Source organism: Trematomus bernacchii, unplaced genomic scaffold (genome assembly GCF_902827165.1).
Source record: "Trematomus bernacchii unplaced genomic scaffold, fTreBer1.1, whole genome shotgun sequence".
NCBI lineage: Eukaryota > Metazoa > Chordata > Actinopteri > Perciformes > Nototheniidae > Trematomus > Trematomus bernacchii.
The window spans coordinates 1,685,607-1,706,210 of record NW_022987683.1 but is presented as its reverse complement, the minus strand read 5'-3'; the positions used below and the strand labels follow the sequence as shown (position 1 = coordinate 1,706,210).

The window sequence follows — 20,604 nt, the reverse complement described above, 5'->3', positions numbered from 1 at the left end:
TTGATTTGTTAGTCTTAGGGGACGTTAACTTCAATAATAGTGCGCTCTTATTTTGAAATAAAGACAGCATGAAGAGAGGATCGAAACCATAATCAGCAGCACTCACGTTACAGTGCTGATCAAGTGATTGTGTAGGAAAGCCTCCCAGCATGCACAGGGGCAACAGTCTCATATGCACACATGTCTTAGTTAATGCATTCTAAGTGGTGTTATTGTGGTTTGCATTGCGATCCACTTTGTTTCTACATTTGTTGCACTTTATTCTGAAGCTGTACTGTATGCATGAACATGTTCAAGACACAAAATCAGTACCTCTACAAGGCCTCCTTGTAAGAGAATCTGTTATCGATCATCGTCACCTCGTACGGTACATTTTACAGTCTAAACACATCAGTCGTATCGCCACGCCACATATTTAATCTCACAATGGAAATGAGTGTTTTAAAAAGGGGTCCAGTGGCTGCTCTAACAGGAGCGTAAACACAGACAGAGAGAGATGGATCACAGATGGGCTCTCTGTAGTTTTTGGGTTGAATCCTCTCTTGGCTTTGGCAGCGCAGCACAGGCTTATATGGAAGATCTAATGTCCCAAACATTTACTTAATTTGGAATTTTATTTATTTAGCCTTTATGTATACAGGTGTAACATTTAATTGAGACACAAGGTCTCATTTTCAAGAGAGACCTGTTCAGTGGTAACAGACAAACAAAGTTACAGACAGACAGGACACTCTGGAACACAGAGGCAACACTAAAATACAACATCGTAAAAAGTAGTCATTGAAATCCGTATACAGTAGTCAGATATAGTAGGTGCAAACACCCACAGATGAATAACCTTCTTTCTTTATTTGTTTCTATATATGGTTTCTTATTTAAATCCTATTGCATTCAGAGTTGTGATTGGTCTGACTTTCTGTTACTACTTTACCTTCATGAGTTTGTCACTGTTTGCAAAGTTGTTGATGATGGAGAGAGACTCCTGGAAGCGAGAGCTGCCGGTCAGCGCCACGTCGGAGATCAGCTGACTCACAGCGATGATGATCTGGACAGAAAACAAAGGAGCACAGTGAGGGGATAGTGCAGAAGAACGAGGACTGAAGGGAGAAATGGGCTGGCTAAGGAGAAGAAAAAGAAAAAAAAGTAGGGTAAACACAGTTCTACACCAAATACTCTAAGTGTATATGTTTTGAGTCCAGTGAGATCTAATGGAAAGCTGGACGGCGTTCTGCTACGGCGCTAGCTGAGAGGCCGGAAACTCGGCAAGGCAGTGTGTGTTTAAACTGTTTAAACAACCTCCTAACATTCTGCACCTGCATTATGAAAGCATCTGAAGTTCCCATGAGGAGTGTATGTGGAATAAAAGGCTAAAGGTCAAGTGTTAATGAGTGTTGAGATCAGGAAAGACATTGTTACAGACCACCAAGGCTATGGGATGTTGAGAGATTGTTCTCACGACAGATCTTTAGAGGCGTGACTTCCTTTTCCTCTACTTCAGAACAAACCCTCCCCCTCTACCTGCAGGTGCGTGCGTAGGAAGGTCTTCCTCTTGGTGTACTCGTAGTTGTTTCTCATCAGCAGGTAGAGCAGGGCGGACGCCTCCGCCCTTAGAGACCCCATCCTGGAGACGCAGCACTTGAGGACCTCGGTGCACAGAGCTTCACACAGCGTCACGCGGCCCTTAAACAGCACCGACGGGAACTGAGGGGACAACATGTTAGGGTTTTAGAGGGCAGGGGTTAGGGAAAACACTGTTAGTATGTAGGGGGGACAGCAAGTTAGTGGCAGTGAGACATTAGGAAGGGACAGGAGCTGTGAGTCAGATAATACAAAGGTTTATTGACATATCCATATATATCATGTATATGTATTGTGTATTCAATATTTATACTGTATAGATATATATAACCTTCATTATTGATATGTATATATTCACTGTTGGCGTATTTTGTTCATCTTCTTCTGCTGATATGTGTATCTTAATTGTTTTTTATTTGATTATATATTTGATGTAATTGACTTCTAAGTCTGATCTACATGCTGTGACAAAGAAAATCCCACATTGGGATCAATAAAGTATATCTTATCTTTATCTTATATGCGCAGTAGCTACTGTGTTGCTATGGCAATGAACATCTTAAGTCCTAGGCTCCTTGAACAATGCAACATAAATATATATATATACGACTTAAAACAATAAAAAAATGAAAATAGTGCAAAAACTAAACTAAAATAGTGCAAGAGAATGTTGAAAGGGACCATTGTGCAAGTAATGCAGGAGTTTTTATCTTTTATTTGTTGTCGTTTGACTTCTGTTTAATAACTTCCTGCTTAGTATGTTTGACAAGTATACAAACATGCACATTTAATAAATAACACCAACATTTTGGGGTATTTTGAGTTCTAATGTTTAGAGATGAAATGTTTGATATTTTATTGTGAGAGACCATGCATGCAAAACAGAGCGTGACCTGCTCCCATTACACCACCCTGTGTAAATATGGCTTAAACAAATTACAACACATTGGTTTGGCCCTATTCTCACTGTGGTGTACTGTATGTGAAATTGAGTTACGATAAACTACAGTGTGTGTGGTGATACAAATAACATGTTACCCAGGGCAACACTGTGGCTTAAGCTGTGTTTTAGAGATATCCATACAATTCTTGTTTTGACAGTAGGTGACTCAGAAACTAGTGGCTCCCACCAAAACTATAGCAGAAAAGAAGAAAAAAACATGCCAGAACAAGTCTCCCCTGGTGCTTTACTATGATTCACCACACAGCCAACAGTTATATTGCAGATACTAGAGGGCAATTCCACTAAATAAGTGCGTGCCCCTTGCTCCACTTTTGGGAATCCGTGACATGTTCCCTCACGATCAGAGACTTGTAATAACAAATCTAAAAATACAAATGATTAAGATTATTTAATGTGGGAACATGGCAGCAGTAACACAAACAAACCAAAGTACAAGAGATATTTATGCTGCACATCCGGTCTCTTTGTCTATGACAAATACAATTTCAACCGCACAATACGCCCCTCTTTTTTTGATTTTATAAACAGTACAAATACGTAGAAGGACTGGGGTAGAGTTTGTTAACATACCTTGTTTATGAAAGCCCTGAGCGCGGCGAACACGTGCCTGAGGGCCGCTTCCGATTGGCCGACTTTCAGGAAGGTCAGGTAAACGTCAAACACTTTCTTCATCAGGGGGTTGTGACCGTCGCTGTCCAGCAGCTGGGTCTGACACACACAGAGACACTGGGTTCCATTTTTCCCTATAGAGATACACAATCCCCATCCTGTGTGTGTGTGTGTGTGTGTGTGTGTGTGTGTGTGTGTGTGTGTGTGTGTGTGTGTGTGTGTGTGTGTGTGTGTGTGTGTGTGTGTGTGTGTGTGTGTGTGTGTGTGTGTGTGTGTGTGTGTGTGTGTGTGTGTGTGTGTGTGTGTGTGTGTGTGTGTGTGTGTGTGTGTGTGTGTGTGTGTGTGTGTGTGTGTGTGTGTGTGTGTGTGTGTGTGTGTGTGTGTGCGTGTGCGTGTGCGTGTACTGACCTTGAAGCACTGAGTGAAAAAAGCAAGGACATCCAGGACGCTAAGGGAGACCTCCGTGGAGATGTTTCCCTCCAGCACAGCCTGATGGTGGATCTCTGCTTCGGATGGCCCCGTCCCTAGAACACACGTGAAAAAAGTCTATTGAATAGCTGCATGATAAAGGCTCACACAGAACAAATTATATATTAAAAAAACATACATTTCTCACTTTAGGGATGTTTCTCTTGTTTTGTTTTAGCACTGCCTTTTCTGATTCTGGACTGTTAAATTATCAATTTTTTATTTAGTTCACAAGGTAAATTACCAATGTTTTTTTGGATACAATTTCATGGATAACAATACAAAAACTGGTTTTATATACAGTTAAAGGGGACAAAACGTTACCAAGTAACATTTTAACTTGTTTTCAGGTTTGAAAACAAAAGATGTAATTATGACACATTCATGTTTTTATGTGCAGTTTATCCTGTCAGTCTTTCTCTCAAATAGACCACATATTTCTCAAAAAGTTTCAGTATGGATTTAACACATGTATTCATGTATTAATCTTTCCTTTCAGCTTTACACAGTGTGATCAGTGATATTGTGTGTGTTTAGCATAAATCTAGGAAAAGCTTAACTGTTGAGTCTTACAAGAGCTGCATATTGGCTGGTTTCCAATCAGTTACAAGTGTATTGGTAAAGCTTTGTTTAATCTTGGGATAACAACAGCTTACAGTGTGGTTTGTTTGTGCTGGATCTTCTGCAGACCTCTGTTAAGTACAGGTATGGCTAAGTGAGATTAACTTTGCATTAAAAACCTGTGTGGCTTTCTAATCACTTAGGTTCCCCAAATCCAACTGTCAAGTGAAAACCATTAGGAAATTATAGGTAGGGAAAGAAAAAAAAGCGTTAGATAAATTGTGACCTAAAGTTTGCATAAGTGTGTGGTTACCTATATTGAGGGTGAGGGAGGCTTCCATGGTGCTGAACTGGTTTAACTTTGTCTGCATGAGGCTGGTTCGGTTGCAGCGCATAGCTGGCATCGTCTGAGACTTCCTGTCTGACGAGAAAAGCTTTGACGGGCAAATCTCCTGACTCCTGTATGAATAATAGATCCAGAGTGAGAGACATTGTTTATTTTATAGAAAGACACAGACAGACACCCTGCGGCTATTGAGAAACAAGTTAAGAATTTTCCCAGCATTACCGGCCAATGTTCCTTTTTCCAATGTAACGGAGCTGAACCAGACAGGTCCTGCAGAGAGAAATAATACAACATATTAGCAGGAGAAGGGGAAATGTTCATGGTATTTTTTCACCTTTTAGTTTTAGTTTTAAGCAATGAGAAATTCTATCTGGTGGTCTGTATAAATACCAGGACTACTGTGTTCGGTTGCAATTTTTTGTAATTGTTGTTTGTACAACCCAACTTTGGCAACACTTGTCAATCAACTGCTGATGAAATACTGTTAGGCAAGGAAACATTGTTACATCCAATGTACTGTAAGACGTCCGTGACTTTAGATTACATACAGGGTTGGGAGGGTTACTTTAAAAATGCATTCCGTTACAGTTACTAGAAACCAGTAACCAAGATATTTAGTGCCTGTCATTCATTAAGCATATTCAGGCAGTAACCTATACACCTACAATGAAACACATGAGCACAAACTACAGTTTAAATAAGAATAAATCAAATCTGAGCTGACAGAAAATGCTCCGTTTTAGTTGAACTCACACAGTTAAGCTCACACACACTATTTTATGAACATATAGGTTCACCTACTGAATTAGAAAAAGAACAAATGAACCAAAGAAAGTGAAAACCATACAGTAAATTCAGGCAGTAAATGTATGGATTCACACTTAAAGTATTAGCCTACAGGACAGTACAGCTTACAGAGAAGAAATCAAATCGGATCCTTTTATATAATTTAAGGGAATAAAGTGACCTTGTTGTAATGTATCCTGATTACGTAATCCTGTTAAATGTAATCCTTTACTCAACAAGCCTGTTTACACTAGCCGACCACGTCATTTTACTGAATGACAACGGGCCATTATGTGGTAACGTTTTCTTTGTATTCACTACTCACTCCAGCAAACTGAGGAAGTTCATGATGTCTTGAGGGCTGACTTTGTTCCAGTAGGCCATGAGAGTGTCTGTGGACAAAAAGAAAGTCTTTAATGCATAACAAAAAACAACCTTTAACCATCATCAATCAAATCTAAAGAAATAGTTCATGTTGATTTAAGAGGCCTCATGAAGAATGATGGGGAGAAGGCTGACGTAAATCAGTCGTAAAAGTCTTTGTTTATGTATTGTTGTGCCAAGTTTCTGCGTAGAGGCTATCCCAAAATAGCAGAAGGGACCCGTGTGTGGTGAAGGAACATAGATATTCACTGACCCTCTGACAAAGTCTTGACGATGTGCAGGAAGGAGAGCAGGAGGCCTTTAATCTCGTACGGTCCCAGTCTGCCGATGGGAGGCGCGGGGCTGCTGCTCATGGTGGAGCACCGTCTCTGCAGCTGCAACACACACACACACACACACACACACACACACACACACACACACACACACACACACACACACACACACACACACACACACACACACACACACACACACACACACACACACACACACACCACACACACACACACACACACACACACACACACACACACACACACACACACACACACACACACACACACACACACACACACACACACACACACACACACACACACACACACACACACACACACACACACACACACACACACACACACACACACACACACACACACACACACACACACACACACACACACACACACACACACACACACACACACACACACACACACACACACACACACAGTGAGATATTCAAATCCATGAGGTGGAAAAGTCTGTTTACACTTTGTTTGGGGTTATGATTAGACAACTAGCCATTTTGTCTCTCCATAGTCAGTCTTCCCTGTCCTGTGTGTGACTTACAGCCACACATTTCCCTTGAAAAAGTCTTTAGAATCAAGTCACATAACAGAGTAATAGAGTATTTGTGGTGCACTTTTCGGTCAAGAAGAAGAAGTGATGTCACAAGATTTATCTGGGATAAACTAATATTTACATACAACATTTTGTAGTGGGTTTGTTGGGTTGGGTGTGTAACTTACCCTTGTATAGGTTAAACTATTCAAGTACAATTAAAAGTTCATGTTAATATTTATTTAGATCATTGTCTCCCCACGTGGTCAAATTCTTGCTGTACTGACATTTTTTTAGATGAAGCAAATATACATTTTGTTGTTGTTGTGTTTGACTGTTTACATCTTGAAGTGAGTAGTTTACCTCATAGGTAATGTTTAGTGAACCAAGCTGTGGCCAAAAATGGACACAGAATAAACCAGTTTTTATGTGCTGCAATGAACTAAAAGTATGTAGATCCTAAAACATCTAGTTCAGTGCGTCTTTATTCAACATCTGGCTGCCTTAAAAGAGAGCGGATACACACATCAGACCAGGGAACATGAATAAGCCTGTGTGTTTTCCAGATGAAACCTATTAACATGTCTACTTCAGCATATCTGGATCAAAATACTATTGACATTAACACAATGGTAGTCTTTGTCGTGAGATAAATAAGGATTCATCTAATTTATTGTGCCGCGGTTACACAGAAGGAACTGTTTAGGGCTTGTTATGTTGGGTCAGTGTTCAGAGAGAGTGATACTCCACACTGAGAGGTCGATGGTACACTTTTCAATAGCAATACAGACATGTTTTTTTTAACATTATTCTCACCACGGTTTGTTGAATGTACTGTGCAGTCTTCAGATTTGGATACAGAACCGCGTGTCTACGTGGCATGAGCTTTAGCCCCTGGTTATTTAAGTAATTGTATCTCTAACAAAATGATTAAGATAACCAATCAGATTTTTCTTAAATAGTCAATCCTTTGCAAAGGGGAACTGAATGTGACTTAAGAGATTCTAAACTAACAAATTGAGGGAGCGAAAGCCCAAAAACTGCCAGGTTAAATGGGGAAAATATGTAAAATGTTGCTTACACTTAAGATTATTTTGGCTGGCTAAGTATATTTAGCTTCTGCCACAATCCAGACCAGCGCATTGGGTCATTTCTGTCTGTTTCTCCGACTGGAAGGGTTCCTACCACAGTCATAAGTATGAAATAAACTGACTATGGATAAGTACCTTATACAACCCTACTTAAAAGCAATCAGAGCCAACTCTTTAATACAGTCTGTTTACCTCCATGCTGTCTGATGTCCCTGAGTCCAGAAACAGAGAGCATCTGGAGTCCTCTCTCCTCACAACATGGCCATTTTGAGCGGGCAGACCTAAAGCCAAAACAGTCAAGTATTGTTAAATGACAACCGATAGCAGGATTTCTTTTGAATTATTATTATTATTTGTATTTAAGAAAATATGTTTTTTAAAGGGCATACACAACAAAAAGAAATACATTAAAACTATAACATAAAATACAAATTGATAAATCAGAAGAAAGGAGACAAAGACAAAACAATAAATAGAAGATAGTTGACAGATAACAAATACATATTTTATTCTTATATTATTGTCAACAACTGTTTTGTGTAGTATGCCTCGCCCATTTATTTTTCTGTCAATTATATTTGTATTGATTCTTTCTCAAGCCCAGATTTACTTAAGCTAATATTTGATGCAGTAAAAGATATTGACACGCCCCTAAGTTAAGTATTACTGGCATTCTGTGAATAACAGGATATTTGGCAATTAAAACGAGTCTTGATAAAAGCCGTTCTGTGGCTCAGGAGAGGTACTGTGAAGTCTGAGAACCTAACCCTAGTTCTGTCACCAGGGAAAATATGCTTTTGATAGACTAAATCATAAAGGTCAGAATGTGTTTTTTTTACTTTAATCCGTGTCGTGTGACTTTATGGGAAGGCAGTAGTGGAGAACTCTTATAAACATTTCACAATAAATCTGTAGAAAAAAAACGTTTCTATGTGAATTGTTAGCCTTACAATCCCTACCTCAGTTCACAGTTGAATTTGAATCAAATCTATGAAAAGAAGACGCCATTTTTCAAAGATTTAAAATGTTGTCTGTTGCACCGAATCTTTGTTGTTGCTGTGACTCATTGCTACCTTCATCTTGAAATCTAATCAGGTCACTAGTAAATGGTATGCTCATTTAAAAACAGCCTTAGGGTAAGTGCTATGAGGCTTGTTGTGTCCATTTCCAAGAAACAAAACAACAAAGTACAGCACAATCTGAGTGGCACATATCTGCTGCTTTCAGAGAGAGTGCTGCTAATGTAACATAAATACTGCCTCTGCGGTGATGCTAATGATCTGTAAACAGGAAGAGGCCAGATCCCAGGTGCGCTGGTTCTTTTCTGAGGTTCCAAACTCACCATGTTCTCTGTCCATTGCAGTGCTGATCCTCCTGCTGTCTGTGTATCCGCTGGATATCAGGTCATCTCTGGAGCCCTGCACAACCACAAGATGGAAGAAGTGACATCTGGGTTACTGTTAGGAGGTCAACAGTTATATAAACAATATTGCTGGAATTACATTGCGGGATTTCGCAGATTTAATGATTAAAATAGACGAAAGCCTATTTTGCACGAAACTGTTTGTGTGAATGCTCCCAAACACTTTCAAAAGCTCCTGTTAAAATGTCTTCTTCGTGAACTTAAAGGGGCCCTATTGTGATTTTTGGGGGTCTCCCCTTTCCTGTAGTGTGTTCTATAGGTTGTTGTGCATGTAAATGGTCTCCAAAGGCTAAAATCCCACCCCCCCCCAATCCAGGGTTTGAGGGGACTCACATTGAGGCCATGCCCGGGGCTGGAGGTGTACGGCTGGGCAGACAGCTGCTTCAGATTCTGGTAGAGCAGCTCAAAAAGTGGCAGGTACAGCAAACAGATCCGGGCCTGCTGGTTCTGAAACAATAAATATGACACAATAAGCTTTTAAAAAAACAAATGCACTGATGAATCATGAATTGTGTCATCACGTACTGTAAGGTCACAAAGGCAAACAAAAGTTTTAAGATAATATTATTGTTGGATCATGAGCCAACTGCTCCAAGCTGCTATCACATGTTCCTGCAAACGGTCTCGTTTGCATAACAGACAGACACTGGTATCTTGTTGGAGGTACGTTAAACCGCAGTTCATTGTATGTTCATAGTGGAGCTGTGTTTAACCTGTGTCATATCAAATATTAACTTTTAGTACCAGACAACGAGGTTCTGATGCAAATAGGTGCCACAGTGGAAATAGGGGGACAATGTGCTTGTCACGATGCTTTGTCATAAAGAAATTGAACGTGAACAAAAGAAAAGGGAGGTGTAATAATAGAGAGAAAGCCTTTTTGTATGGGTAGCTAGACGAGTGTTTTGACAACTGAAGGTATTAATAAATTGCTTGTGCTTTTAGTCACTATCCAAACAGAGTTATTCCGAACATTATTTGTACTTCTTTCCTTGTTCCTTCATCGCTCCCTCACCTTATATACTGTGTAGCGGTCGTCCATGGCGTGTTTAATAAGAAGGTTCTTTAGGACGCTCACGGCCAGCTGCCGGACCTCGGGCCCCTGCTGCACGGCCTCCGCCAGTTCCCTCAGCAGCAGGCCCACCAGGAAGTGGTTACGGCAGTAATCCTCCGTCAGGCTGAACTCCAAACTCTGCTCTGTGTTAGGTCAAACAGGAAGTGTCAGTATACAAAGTATGGGCTAAAGTGATGCTGATAACTATGTGTCTTTTTGATTGCGGTACTACCTACTAAGGGGAATTTTCTTATACTAAAATCTGATAAGCAGTCTTGTGGAATGTGTTTGTGTTAGAATGTCTCATAAAGAAGTGGTATTACAGTTGTTCAGTGAATAATATTAGCTTATTGTACTTAGTATTAGTATATATTTCTATAAATTACTTTGTGCATGCAATATAATCAGCATTGCTCAGTGAGTAGAAATATAATAGAGGCAAAGTGTGAAAAACATTCAGTCATTCAAAGTGCAACGTCCCAAACCAATGAGCAACCACGTTTACACACCACGCCAGAAAGGTAGAAATCAAGATCATTCTTTACCAATGCCCACATTAGGTGATGAATAATGTTATAAATATTCATTCTGTACAGTATATTCAGAGAAGAGATATACATCACAAGAATCAGAGACGTGCCACTAGAAATGAGAAGTTGTCTGTTTCAACACGAACGATGATTTTCACAATAATGCTGTGATAATGTCAGGCAATGCAGGCTGGGAACTGAGCCCACATCTGCATTTATCTTCTGATTGACAGAAACAGACAGGCAGAGAGAGAGAACAGACACAGACAGCGAAGAGAGAGAACCGCAGCTTTGTGAAAGACGTTGCGTTCTAGTGTTTCAAGTCACTGCGGAGAGAAGGCTTGATTTTCCACAATAGCCAAGATCCTCCCCCTCGACTACACCCAGGCTCAGGCAAGTGAAGGGTTAGCCTAGCATTAGCATAGTGAGTTGGAGTGAATGGGGGTCCTATGAGTGCTGACAGGATGGTTAGTGCAGGTCAGAGCGAGGAGGTGCAGGTGGTTTGCTTACGGCAGCAAACACGGTGGCGTTTATGTACAGTAAGGCGCGGTGAGCATCACCTACCTACAGGGCCAAAAAGCTCCGTCGCATACGGAATAAAATCTGACCACGAGCAAAAAAAACAGAGAGGGGGGGGGGGGGGGAAATAAAGATATTGGGGGTGAAATCCATGCAGCATTTCCACAGCACTTTTTTTTCACTTGTTGTTAGGTAAAACATGTGTCAACAAGTGTTAGCTAAACTTGTTTAGCAGATATACCGTAGTATGATAATTAGTAGGGAATGCAGGTGTAACTTGCCACCTGCTCATTTATAGACCTGTGTATGCATGGGCCAAACAATCAGGCAGGTTAATAGAGGGGTTCAGTGTGGTGGATGCAGGTCAGGTGGGTGATGGGTCATGTGATAGCTACTTAGTTGGTACATGTGGAGCAAAATGCATTCAAAGGGAGGTATTCTATCTGACGCTCACCTTGTACCCTCTGCATCTTGGTGCGCCCAAACGCCATGGGCAAGTTAAGAGGGATGAAGTGTTCGTGGTTGCACATTGACATCAGGAAATCAAATTTCATTTCCGTCAGCACCTGTGCCAAAAAACAGACATACGTGAGTTTGGGACATGCAAGTTCATAAGCAAATCTATATCAACCGCTGCAGTGCATACATAGAATTCTCTGCAGTGTTTGAACTTAATCCTTGATGCCGCTGATAGTGCTTCTCGGGTTTCTGTGTTTAATTTGTTATTCAAATGTCTGCCGATAGTCACGGTACGGCAGGAGATACAAAACATGTTTTTCTGTCATGTAAACAAGTTCTACAATTCAGTTCATTTCCATTATACTTTACATATTTTTTCACAGTGACTAGTCATAAATGCATTTAATTTCCTTTTTTTGTCTATTTACATTTCTTAAACACATTTTTTTATGTTATAATTGATGAAAAAAACATTTCTAAATGTTCTCCTTTACAAGCTTTGATGAATACATTCATTAATTATTTTCCAGTTATTTAATATAAAATGGATGAAATGAAATTGTCCTTAATGCTTTAAAAGTACTGCTTTTGGTACTTAAGTATATTTTGATGCCAATAACACTGTACTTTTACTTAAATAAGATTTTAAATGCAGCACTTGTACAGAATTTGTACAATTATGTACTGCTACTTTTACTTAAGTATAAAATCTGAGTACTTTTCCACCACTAGTTTATATATGCACTTTTTTACACCAAAGCAAATTCCTTGAATGCGAAAACCTACTTGGCAATAAACCAAATTCTATTCTGATCAGCAAAAACATCTCTTCTATAATCCTCTTTTCAATAGCCTTAAAGTGTGCAGTTGTGTGTTGGCTGACTTAAAGGATGTACCTTAGGATCCTTGAGACCGAAGTGACACATGTAGTGGTTGATCAGGCCGAAAGCAAAGCCCCTGTTCATGACGACCAGGCACCTCTGAGGAGAGAGAGCATGGTTAGCACGTATACTGCTGAGGTAAATAAAGGTGTGATCCCAGAATAAACAAACACCTTTATGAGGCTGAGATGATTTTGTTGTGTTCTGGAGTTATGTTAAAAATGACAACAAGAGAGAAGCAATATGATATGTACAACTTGAGGTTCACATCATCTCAGATAGGACTTACTGGAGAAAATATATGTTTGGTAGTTTGATAAAACTACCAAACAATTTGCACCTACTGTACTTACACCTTGTAGCCTGCTTACACGAACTCACAGGATATATTTTACTTTGAATGAAAAGCTACTATGCACCATTTTTAATGTATATACTATGTTTATATGTTTCTTTAGTAGATCGGTATATTAGAGAGTATTGAAATGTATTCTGTATATTTTACAGTGTGTAGATACTCTTCTGAATATATGTCTTTTCTACTTAGAATATGTAATGTATTTTGTTTTATATTTAATGTTTATTTGTATTTTATTCTATTTTTAATAAATGTTGTAATTCTTGTTCATTGACTGTCAAAATGCTGCTGTGACAAAACTATTTCCGAATTCGGGATAAATAAAGTATATATATATATCTATCTATCAAACTATTTTATTATCATGACTGACTTTTTGTTCACAGATCAGATGGTATAGTTGAAAGTCAGTTTCTATGCACCAGCCTGCAGAAGTAAAATTATGTGTATTTAATGTTTTTGCATGTGGCGTTCCAGACCTTGATGAAATTGGCCAGGCTCAGGTTGATGCAGCGAGCTTCCTCCAGGATTTCCATGTGGCGGATGGTGATGTGCGGCATGATGGACAACACCAGCGACTGCAGCGCCTGGTGGAAACTGTCCGGGAAACGCTGGGGCCGCGGCATCTAATGATCGGGATGAATACGTAATGAAGCGTAATGTATACAGATAGCCCCTAGTGTACAGTTCCTTTAAACAGATTCCATTTTATCATGTTTTCGAAAGAGCAACAGCCATCACCTTGTTTACTGTTGCTTACAACCCAGATGAAATGCAGAGCCAGGCATCAAAAGATGGAATAAACACACAGCTCAGTGATTCATTATGAGTCTCCTGTTATATCTTTGAGCGTTTGTGAGGTTTGTTTAAATGTGTTGACATGTTTCGTAACATCACGTGATTGTGGGTTACACGCCAGATGTAGACATTTGAACACTGGGTAGTGTCACAAGCAAAGACTGGTATTGTTAAACAGTGATGTGTAAAACACCATGATCTTAATGACTCAAAAGAAGTCACAAAATACCAACCTTTATGCGGCTGCCCTCCTGTAGATACTGGGCCATGGATTTGGCCATTGTTTCAAAGAAGAACCAAGAATACTACAGAAAAATGGAAAAGAGAACTGCAGTTAGACTACAATGGGTATTTCCTGATGTGCTTATAAGCTTACCAGGAGAGAAAGTTGTGATGACAGAAAAACATGTCACGTTATAGTAAGAGAAAATGAATGCTTGAATGGTTCAAATACAAGAAATACCTCAACATTTCTGTTTGAAATACAAGTGCCATCTTATAAGCAGGTGTGCCCCCTGCTGTTTATTAATGGTACTACAACTGGACTGAGGCAGGAAGTGTGTAAATAGAAAAAAACACACCTTGAGCAGTTTGTTGCTGGTGTTGAAATCAGCTGTCTGTTTGAGGGTTGCTGTGACGGCGGTGGCTAAAACCTCATGTGTGGTTACTGAGTTCCCTGAGGCAGGGGTGTTGGTCACAAACACATACTGAGAAGAGAAAATAAACACAAATCAACTTTAGGATTCTTTGATTTTGTTCAACCGGGTAGCAGTTAGTATGTTACCTTAACAAAAGAGCGCAGGTAGTGTTCCAGGCCCTCCTCGTGACATCTGGAGACGATGTGTATGATGACACTGGAAGCACAAAAGCAGGGCGATGTTATAGTGTGAGCTTTTGCATCAGTATTAAATCGTTTAAAAGAGATGTTACACAAAAGATCTACTCACCGCAGAGAGTTGACAGCGATCTCATGCGTTTCTTTGGTCGCTGCTGTGAGCACTCCAAACAGCTGCATCAGCACCGTTGGAAGGAAGTTGATGATGACATGAGTCTCCATGGCATGCAGGCACTATAAGAGAGGGAGATATAGATGGAAGTAAAGAAAAATCATGTTAGGTAAGTTACAACGTGATTTTTAAAGAGCAACTACGTCAAAACCTTTATAGAAGATACTAAATCTGGTAATTGGGGTCAGAAATCTTGTATAACCTTGACTATATATGTAAGGGACTTGACTTAAAAATAAATACACTTAACATAGAAACACAAATAACTTGTTTTGACTTAAGAACTTGTGGGAATCTTTTTTGCCAGGATCATTTTTTGTTCCTTTTTTTCCCCCCATCTAAGACATTGCTATTGTTGTTGTAATACTTTATCTGGCCACAGGATTGTTTTGTGTGTTACAGTATCAAGTTATGCTTGTATCAAGATAAGCATAATAACAGGTACAAGAAAATACACGTACTACTCCTACCTTCCTACGAAAAGTGAGTAACTTGGTGACTGTTATTTTGTCATGAATTCGAGAGAGAACCATGTGATGAGAAAGTGGGTTACCAGAATACTTTTATCTCTCCTGCCTATCAGTGCTTCCTCAGTTGTCAGATAGTGCCATGCAACAAGTCTGGAGCTGCATTTTAGGGAACTGTACCCCACCTCCCCCCTCCCCTCCCCTGCTGACTGACAAGTTGAAGACCTTTATTTGTCCCTGAGGAGAAATGAGACTGTGCACAGCCTGACAGTATCTCACCTTCAGGTATTTGATCAGTTCTGCTGTGTTGCCGTCTGATGTCGTCCTCATCAGCTGACAGTGCTGGAAGAACTTGTGAAGATGCAGGTCCTGCAGAGGAAGCCGGACAATAGAACCATCATGTAAACACACTCTCTTTACACCAGCTACCAGAATGACTGAAGAGCAAAGTGATGTACCTGAGCATATATTGTAGATGCCACGTGGGTCTTCACTTTGAACAGCGTCTTGGTATTTTCCACCCATTTGATGTCTGGTTGGGACTGTTGAAGTGCACACAAATATAAAATGTTTAGGGTCAAGTAGCTTGATGAATACATTACATATGTACAAACATTGTCAGCTCTTAGAAAAGTGACATTTTAATTTGTGGACATTTAGCTTAATTAGCACTTAAAAAACATACCGTACAAATCAAATATCAGTATTATTTTACTAATGAAGAACCCTCTGCGTATATGATAGCTTTAGTTTTTAGTTGTACCATTATGCCTGACCTCTATTGGGGTCAGTGAGTCTTTGGTAAAGGGAATAGGACTGTACCTTCTTGGTGTCCTGACAGAGGTATCCAGGAGGCAAGGTGGATGCTACAGGCAGCTGCAGCTCCACTGACTGCATCCTCCCTTCTTTCAGCAAAGGCATCCAGGAGTAACCCACTGGAACACATACAAATAGCAGAGTTGGCCTTACTGTCCTTATATGGGCATGAAATGTGAAGCCAGCAATTTGTTTATTTCCTTTTCTTTAATAGTTATAGGCAGTAATAGGGCACATATTAAATCAGTTACAGACAGACACTCACCCAGACACTCTACCCCCTCTCTCTTCTTGCTGCTGGCCTTGCTGCTGGACTCACAGCTGACGTGGTAGAAGGTGAAGAGGATGTGGTGTTTCTCATGAACGTGGACAGGCAGCTCGATCTTCACCTACACATGGGAACAGGTCACTGTATTAGCTTTATGTAGCAACATCATCTCAGCATAGACATTACTGGTACCAACAATAGACTTAATATATAACAGCAATATAAAAAGTTGTTAATGCTATGCTAGATCAGTCTTTTGCAGTTATATTTAAAATGTTTTTACACGGAACTGGATTTTATCTCATCAACAAGGCATATTTACCAAACCCCTTTGCATCTATTGTGACCACACCACAAGTCTAATGTCACTATATATTGGAATACAACTATTAAAGTAATTTCAGTTATGTTTCATTGATTTTTAAAGAAGTAAATATTCTACACTCTTACAGAAATAGTGGCATATATTTCATTTAAATTCGGGCATCCTATTTTCTCAATTGTCCAAAGTGCATAGATATAACGACTACTTTTGACATTAATTCATATTGACTACCCAAAATGTTCATGTTCAACTCTAGTGGTATTCAGCACTTGGACCCACATTTCACTTGTGATACAGTATTTGTGTCTCCCTGAAAAGCATGCTAAAGTCAAAGTAAAACAAATCTATAAATAAGAAATATCATCTTACCCACCAGGGGGCAGCAACATCAAATACATGTTTTAACCCTGTACACGTGCTGATTTTCTCACAGGAAGTGACACATATAGAAACACTAAACTGAATTTCCACATAAACAGATCGAGTGACCAACAAACTGCTTAAGAATGTCATGAGTAATTACTTTTGACGACAGGTGTATGAATCTTTCAGTTAGTGTGTTTAATTATTAATCTTGGGAAATTCAAACATAAGATTGTGACGTCCTTTAAGGCTCTCTATGCCCTCACTAAGATCTTAACGTGTGTGAAAATAAGCTTTTGAGGATAAAAAGATCAAGGCAAAATATGTAAAAAGATAAAGATCATTGTTTTTGGAGCAGAAATTCTCTATGATGTGACTGAAGCTGAAGCTGAGGTAAATCCCAGAGAGGGTGCATGCGGGTGTTTTGTGGGCACTCTTAAAATCCTAATCCGTTTGATATGAGGAGCATATGCCCCCCCCCCCCCCCCCCTCTGCTCCACCACCTCTCTAACAGTAACCTGACCGAACCTCTTTCACTGAGCCCAGCTTCGTGTGTGTGTGTGTGTGTATGACTGATTTATGGGATTATCTCTGGTTGAGGAATTTGACCACAGTGACTGCCTCTTGCTGTAGGAAGTTTTGGGAATAACAATCAGAGTTGCTTCATTGTTGCACTTCCTCTTTATATCTAATCCAATGTCAATAACCTGATGAATGAGTGTTTCTTCAGGTTGTTTCATTTCACGATAAAATATTTACTGAACAGACTGAATCAGACTAATGCCTGGGGGAAAAAGTGCGAGGATAATGATGTAACCTTCTCACCTCGTCGTAGAACTCCGGGCTCTGATTGTGGTGCAGGACGGCTGCGTAGGTGCTGCTGGTGAAAAGTGACTCTCCCGGCTTGCCGTAGATGCACTGAAAGGCAAGCAAGCATCAAGAGTCAGTCATCAACTCTGGCCCTTTGATGTTGGGGGCCACGGCGGTGAGTAAGTGCTCAGAAATCTGTAATTACTGACAATATTTGGAGGTGAGGGTGCAAGCCCCTCATTGTATGTGGCTTTGAAGCTCCGACAGATTAAACAAAGAAAGCAAGATTACTCAACCTCGGCCTCATCAAGAAGAACGTCATGCCGTTTTGTGCCTTACATTTTTAAACAGAGGCTTCCATCCTTTGCTGAATAATAATAATGACAGAAAAGCAACAAACACAGTACGGCTCCTTGACTCTACGTGGGGTGACAAAAGTGTTCCTGTTTCTTTCCAAATGGCAACTAGAGCCATTAATGCACCCTCAATCAGGACTGTGTATATCTGTGGAGGAAAGTCATGCTTGACCAGGTGAGAATATTTCCAATCAGGGGCAAGAAAAAGGGATACAAATCTTCAGAGCCGTCCTGATGGCTGGTTTGATACTGTAATGAGGAGGCTAACAGATGCAGTCATCTGTAATGAAGAACAATGAGCAGAGCTGCCAAGAGGAAGGACATTTCTGGATGCAAATTGAGACTGATTGGATCAGAAAAATGGAGCCTCTGCTGGAGGAGGGGAGAGGCTCAAAGAGGGGGGACAGCATTGAAATGCTCAGTTGGGGAAGAAGCTGGAGTGTGAGGAGGAAGGAGGGAAGGAGGGGGGATTACACAGATTTCAGAAAGATCTGTTGTTGCAGTCACAGGGTACGGTAGGACTGCAGGCGCTGTGCAGTGGTTTGTGAAGCAACACATCCAGGGCCCTTACAGACGCAGCAAGGGGGCTGATGGGAATTCTGATTAACCAGGCTCTTATCTGATGTCCCAGTCATGCTCATACTGAACCAGACATGCCTTAAAAACAAACATGTTTGCACTGGCTGCACTGGTAGAGCTCGTCATTCTTTTCAGGGATTTTAAGTAAAATCTCAGGTAAACCAACAAATAAATTAAACCTGAGATCATGATTGTAGAATTTTACTCTGAAAAATACATATTTGTGTCTTGTGCAAAACCCAGAGCTTCCCCTAGCTTCCGCTGCTTGCTCCTGCTCTTTGTCTGTAAAACAAAAGCTCTTCCTCCATGTACTTCCAGCATTGTTTGAGATCAGACTCTCTTTATCTGATGTAGTATACTGGAGGCTGAGACTCTATCAATTGCATCAAGGGCAAATGTTTTGTTGGTTGAATTCAAAGAAACCCTGTTTTCCTCCCTCTCTCCGGAAAAGTGAAAAGAAAAACAATCCACAGTGCTTTGAAGACTCTTTCCAGCCGCAGATATTTGACATGTGTGGCCGGAGAGGAGCAGCGAGGATGAGGAGAGAGAGAGAAAAAAAGAGTGACCATTCATTATCTTCTCCTGCCAGCTATAATAAGCGGCTTCTGTGAGCGTTTCCCTTTCTCCTCCTCTGGCCCCTCTGCTGCTCTCTGAGACCCACTTTGTGAAAGCAATAAAAAGAAGAGTTTGAGTCTGAGGCCTCTGCTATCGATCAAATCTCTCAAAGGACATTCCCAACATTGATATGACAGTCATTGTTTGGAGACCTTTGCAACAGACTCCTGCTAGTCTGCTGAAAATAAAGGTTGTGCTTGTTTATCTTTTTATTCTATCTTCTGCTATTTTCCTGTACGGTCCTAAGCATGCTGTTTGAATAACAGATCAAAATATGACCACACTCCTCTCTCTGGATGACCCTGTTCATGTCAGTTTTTCGACTTCTTGTCCATAATTCACAATTTAAGATAAGGAGAACTTGAGCTGCATGAATTACATACATTGTGTAATCCAGTTGATTTAAGTGTGTGAAGTTATAAAAGCTCTCAATTTCTCTACATAAAAAATGCTGTAAAATGTCCTAAATACATTTTAATCTACATGAAAAAGTTCTACATTTTGGGAGTAATGTAATCATTTGAAAACACTGCTTCAAATCCTGTGTAGTAATTGACCTAAACATCATGTGAACAGTTACATTTACAAATGTTTGATAGTAGGTTCATATTAGAACGTTCGTATCGAAATATTTAAACTGTAATCGCAACATTTCAGATCAAAATGGCCTGTGAATACACTCCTACATCACAACGTTAATGTGTGTATTACTTACATAGGCAGAACATATGACAATATAATATGCAGTTCATTAAACCCACCTTTAAAGAGGTTGCCCCTTCTTCATCTGAATCTCTGAACTGGATGCAGACTGCAATGTTTCTAGCCTGGTGTGGAGGAAACATGACATCAGTCAGGTAATGCACAAAGTAGAGCGAATCATTGTCAACACACCGTATCAATTTGGAGATATATGCTTCATTTTGTGTAGCAGGCAACCACACAGAAATCAGATCAATTCTGAGTGTCACACCTTGGTGAAGGACTTCTGGTTGTCGTATTTGAGCTGCAGGGGGCAGACGTACAGCTGGTTCTTGTAGGATGTGTAGGGGTAGTTGTACTTGGCCTCTGCGGGCAGAAACTCCTCCACCTCCACTGAAACCCGCTCACAGCTGTCCTCGAAGGGCTTGACGGGAACATAAGAGGAAGTCACCGTATCTGCAAGGACAGAGTGCACGAGTAAGGGAAAAACCGTCGCCGCTGTGTTCCTGTTTTTTGTGCCATCCCAAGAGTTAATTTAAGATTATTCTGGATACTTCTAAGCTAAGAACTCCTCCTGGCTTTGGAACAGCCTTTTCTCCATCTGCAGCCGTTTAAAACTCACTTTTACAAGATGGCCTGAT

The 20,604-nt window shown here is 40.3% G+C and overlaps 1 protein-coding gene across 2 annotated transcripts in view; it reads right to left on the bottom strand.

Annotated features, from left to right (window-relative positions):
- dock11 (dedicator of cytokinesis 11) overlaps positions 1-20,604 on the bottom strand; it is a 58,287-nt gene that overhangs the window by 15,008 nt on the left and 22,675 nt on the right. Inside the window, exons 17-43 of one of the 2 annotated variants that reach the window (XM_034136324.1) lie at positions 20,235-20,419; positions 20,023-20,088; positions 17,727-17,819; positions 16,211-16,334; positions 15,952-16,064; positions 15,588-15,671; positions 15,409-15,498; positions 14,603-14,724; positions 14,440-14,509; positions 14,237-14,362; positions 13,889-13,960; positions 13,337-13,483; positions 12,515-12,598; positions 11,614-11,725; positions 11,205-11,243; positions 10,072-10,253; positions 9,390-9,503; positions 8,976-9,051; positions 7,826-7,914; positions 5,950-6,070; positions 5,638-5,704; positions 4,749-4,796; positions 4,494-4,639; positions 3,560-3,675; positions 3,113-3,250; positions 1,519-1,701; positions 932-1,045 (exon numbers count right to left, since the gene is read on the bottom strand). In XM_034136324.1, coding sequence (XP_033992215.1) covers positions 932-1,045; positions 1,519-1,701; positions 3,113-3,250; positions 3,560-3,675; positions 4,494-4,639; positions 4,749-4,796; positions 5,638-5,704; positions 5,950-6,070; positions 7,826-7,914; positions 8,976-9,051; positions 9,390-9,503; positions 10,072-10,253; positions 11,205-11,243; positions 11,614-11,725; positions 12,515-12,598; positions 13,337-13,483; positions 13,889-13,960; positions 14,237-14,362; positions 14,440-14,509; positions 14,603-14,724; positions 15,409-15,498; positions 15,588-15,671; positions 15,952-16,064; positions 16,211-16,334; positions 17,727-17,819; positions 20,023-20,088; positions 20,235-20,419 — 2,921 coding nt within the window. The remainder of the gene's footprint in view (positions 1-931; positions 1,046-1,518; positions 1,702-3,112; positions 3,251-3,559; positions 3,676-4,493; positions 4,640-4,748; positions 4,797-5,637; positions 5,705-5,949; positions 6,071-7,825; positions 7,915-8,975; positions 9,052-9,389; positions 9,504-10,071; positions 10,254-11,204; positions 11,244-11,613; positions 11,726-12,514; positions 12,599-13,336; positions 13,484-13,888; positions 13,961-14,236; positions 14,363-14,439; positions 14,510-14,602; positions 14,725-15,408; positions 15,499-15,587; positions 15,672-15,951; positions 16,065-16,210; positions 16,335-17,726; positions 17,820-20,022; positions 20,089-20,234; positions 20,420-20,604) is intronic. The other variant, XM_034136325.1, reaches the window with a different exon arrangement.